Consider the following 3,751-nt stretch of genomic DNA (forward strand, 5'->3'; position numbering starts at 1 on the left):
ATCCTCCCCCTCTTGCCTGTTGACTCAAATGAGGTCAAACACAACTGCGCTGTATTAAAGAAAACAGAGGACTCGGGTCATTTGCTCAACATGTGACAAAACTTATTATTTTTCTTTAAAATAAGTCAAAGAGCTGGTACAACATGTACACTGGATTTTCTAAAATTCAGTGATTTATTTATTTTTTTCTTTTAGTTTCCCTAGCTTGGCTCTCCACTGTTACTAAAGCTGAGAGTAGGGGTGGGCGATACTGCGTTATTATTATTTTTATTAGCATCGTCAATATTTAACATTATTTAATTTAATATTTAAGATATTTTGCAAAGCCAAATATAACAATACAGTAAATGTATGAAAAACTCCACATTAAAAAACATAAATTAAACTGTTGTTGTGAATCATCACGAGACTAAACTATTCATGTTAAACTAAAATGTAAATGTTTTTTTAATGCAGCTCAAGCAGAAGCAGCTTGTAGAAGGGTTTGTCACATTCATTCAAGAGTACATAAAAAAAAAGAAGGTACATTTAAAAGATCTTTTAACAAATATTGAGTCCATGAATATCATTTTCATCAATTCAAGGTTTCAGTATAATCCAGATAAACGGTCAGAACTGCCTTTATTGATCATAAGACATCTTTAATGTCCTTGCAGACATTTAAGTTTTCCTGTTAAAAGCATCCAATAGATGGTTCAAATGTCCGTGAACCATGAAAACACACACAAACGACACAATATAGAAGCATGCTGTATTGTATCATCATATACACTATGCAATAGAGAAATATTCTGCAAATGAAGCTCTGCAGCAACATGTTCATATCTGCCTTGAAATACCACGAGGCCAGCAGACTGATGTTTGTTGATATCACAAGTGCATTAAAGCTAAAAAGAGTGAGAGTGAGGTCAATCAAGTACACACCCATATAGTCCATAAGAGATCTAATCAGCCAAAATAAATACAATCACCTGTGAGGGTGTACTATTAGCGTGCAGTCTTTAACCGATTAATTAAACATCATGCAGCTATGAGCCAATCCATTAGATGACTGTTAAAAGTTACAGATCAAAGGTCATTGTATTGGTTAAAATTTTCTTTTTTCATGTCAGGAATTAATCAAAGCTCGGCTGGTCGATGTCTGGGGGCACGGTGCAGCGAGTCAGGTTGGACAGGTAGAGAGCAGTAGCCATGGGAACAAGGCCGGCCGCCACCTTCAGGATGGCCAGCAGCCTCTCGGTAGCATTGGCCACACCATCTGGTGCCTGGAGGGGAAGAACGTTACACAAGACCGCTTTTAAAGAAACAGAAAAAACCCACTACAGAGACATGTGGCATTTCTATTGTCAACAACAGGACCCCAAACTGCAGCAACACTCCACAATCCGCATGAACAACTTCCCCAAGGTTTACTGCAAGTTAGATTTAAGACTTTCAAGACCTTTTCAGTACCACAAAGAATGCAATTTAATACCTAGTGATCAGTTTCATACCTCATTGAATTATAAGAAATTATCGTTTTATGCATTTTTGTAAGGAAAAAAAAAAAGAAACAAAAATGTGTTTCTTCCAGCTTCTGTAATGTGAGGATTTGATTTGCCCTCGTGCCTCCATTATGGTGACAAAAAGTGATACAAACCTGATCCTCTGCAAACAGCATGGGGCAGTGGAGCGATGCAGCCAGCTTTCTGACAGCATCCAGGCGCTCTGTGGGGACCGAAGCATTACGAGCTACAAGAGACAAATGAGTAAAAGGGCAGTCAGTCAGACAGAGACAGAGACAGAAACGGCTGAGCTTAAAGATAATATATAATATAGGGAGGGATGAGGTGTATAAACGGTGACAAATGATCCATCTTTGATCCAACATTTCTGCTCCTTTTGCCCCTGTCCTCCTCCATGTGATTTGAGGAGGAGTTCATACAAACAAATACTTAAACAACTGAAGCGGTTGCCATACCATTGGTGACCAAGAAGCAGACTTTTCCAAGGAAATATCCAGGGTCCAGATATTTCAGGGAAGCTTCTGCTGACTGGAAACTATGACGAAACAAAACGTGTCATAATGATGGATTACGGCCTCGCTGTTAATACTAGTGTAAAAGTGTGTGGATGGGTTTTTAAAAGTGTTGGCAGCAAGACAAAAAGAAAAGAAAGCACATTTAGATTTGTGGACTTCTCACAGTAATTACGTAGCACTGGAGTTTCGGTAGGGCACACTAAAACTACAATACAGAGCAGATATTTTACCTGTAAGTAAGTTTATTAAACATAGCTCCTTTCACAGACAAGGTCACAAAGTGCTGTGTGTCCAGGCGGGTTGGAAAGGCACACAAGTGAGGAGATACAAATATGAATATGTAAGGATCTGAAAGTTACCTAAGCTCCGAGGTCAGGTTGATGATGAACACCACCAGGTCTATCCTTGGACGACTCTCCTCATTCTCCACGGGCAGAGGAAGGCTTTTAGCTAGCCTCCTGATTGGTAGAATAAACAAGATTCGTGTCAGGCTGAATATGGTCACAGACAACTCAAGACGGTTGTACGAGGGTTAAAAAGACATGTGCATTGACATATGTAAAAAATGTACGAGGTAGGTTTATTTGTCACATTGCAACAGGTTGTAATGGAAAATTAAGTTTGCAACTCCCTTCTTCTACATAGCAGACAATATACAGTAAGGCAAAAGCAATCATAAAAATGGTACATTATTCAATGGAGCAGTACTGAGAACGAATTTGACACTATATATGTATTATTAAGATGTAACAGAAGATGTAAATTGTCAAGTCTGATAGTTTCCTAGTTGTAATTACGACTTGATATGAAAATTATTACCAGTGAGAAACCGGTAATTACAATGATTCTGATATACAATGAAGGCAGCATTGACCATGCAAGTCGAAGGCGTTACAATGCTGGAGAAACCTGAAATTTGAGGGGCGGATCTTCTGAGGGAGTACTTAAGGGAGGGGTGTATTTGTTTAGCAGATAAGTTAAAATATCAACAATCCCGCAGAATCACTTCCTTTCCCTGTAAGCTGAACCCTCAATTTTTCCCCAAAGTATGCAACATACAGTATCCTCTTAATTAGACAGTAGATCTTAACCAAAGAAAGTTTGCAAAGAGACTACTTGCTTGATTATTAAAAAAATTATCGTAAGTAGTTCAGAAATTGGTAAAGTTGTATTGATTAAGTAGATGTACAAAATAAAAAATATAAAACAAGTCTAAAAATAACTAGGGCTGTCAAAAATAGCGCGTTAACGACGTTAATTCGTTGTTTGTCGTTAATTACGTCAATTTTTTTAACGCATTTCACGCATGCGCAGTGTGACAAATTATTCAGGTCAGGAAAGTGGTTGGGACGGGAGCTAGAGGCGAGATGGAGCAAGGTGAGCAAAGTGGGCCTATTGACGGATTCAAATATAAAAAGAATGATGATGGTACAGTTAACAAGTACAAGGTTATTTGCAAGATTTGTAACAAGGAGTTTCAATTTCACCGGAGCTGTTCAAGCTTGAGGTACCATGTCAACGCCAAACATGCGTTTGCTGGGTCGTCAGGTTCAGCAAGTGGTTCGCGCCAGACCACGCTGAATTTTCGCGGGCCATTAACAAAATCAACCTCAGATAATTTGACCAACAAAATAGCAAAATGGATTGCAAAGGATTGTAGACCCGTTAGTATTGTAGAAGACTCAGGTTTCATTGATGTTTTGCAAGTGGCGTCTCAAGACTCATCCTATA

At 38.7% G+C, this 3,751-nt stretch overlaps 1 protein-coding gene across 1 annotated transcript in view; it reads right to left on the reverse strand.

Annotated features, from left to right (window-relative positions):
• Positions 1-604: 604 nt before the first annotated feature.
• The window catches only part of pane1 (proliferation associated nuclear element), a gene marked incomplete at its 5' end in the record, with an annotated part of 4,032 nt that continues 885 nt past the window's right edge, over positions 605-3,751 (reverse strand). The window contains 4 exon segments of the mRNA XM_046047907.1: positions 605-1,265; positions 1,640-1,731; positions 1,961-2,040; positions 2,380-2,478. Of these exon segments, the coding sequence (XP_045903863.1) occupies positions 1,116-1,265; positions 1,640-1,731; positions 1,961-2,040; positions 2,380-2,478 (421 nt within the window).

Source organism: Micropterus dolomieu, linkage group LG04 (genome assembly GCF_021292245.1).
Source record: "Micropterus dolomieu isolate WLL.071019.BEF.003 ecotype Adirondacks linkage group LG04, ASM2129224v1, whole genome shotgun sequence".
Classification (NCBI taxonomy): Eukaryota; Metazoa; Chordata; class Actinopteri; order Centrarchiformes; family Centrarchidae; genus Micropterus; species Micropterus dolomieu.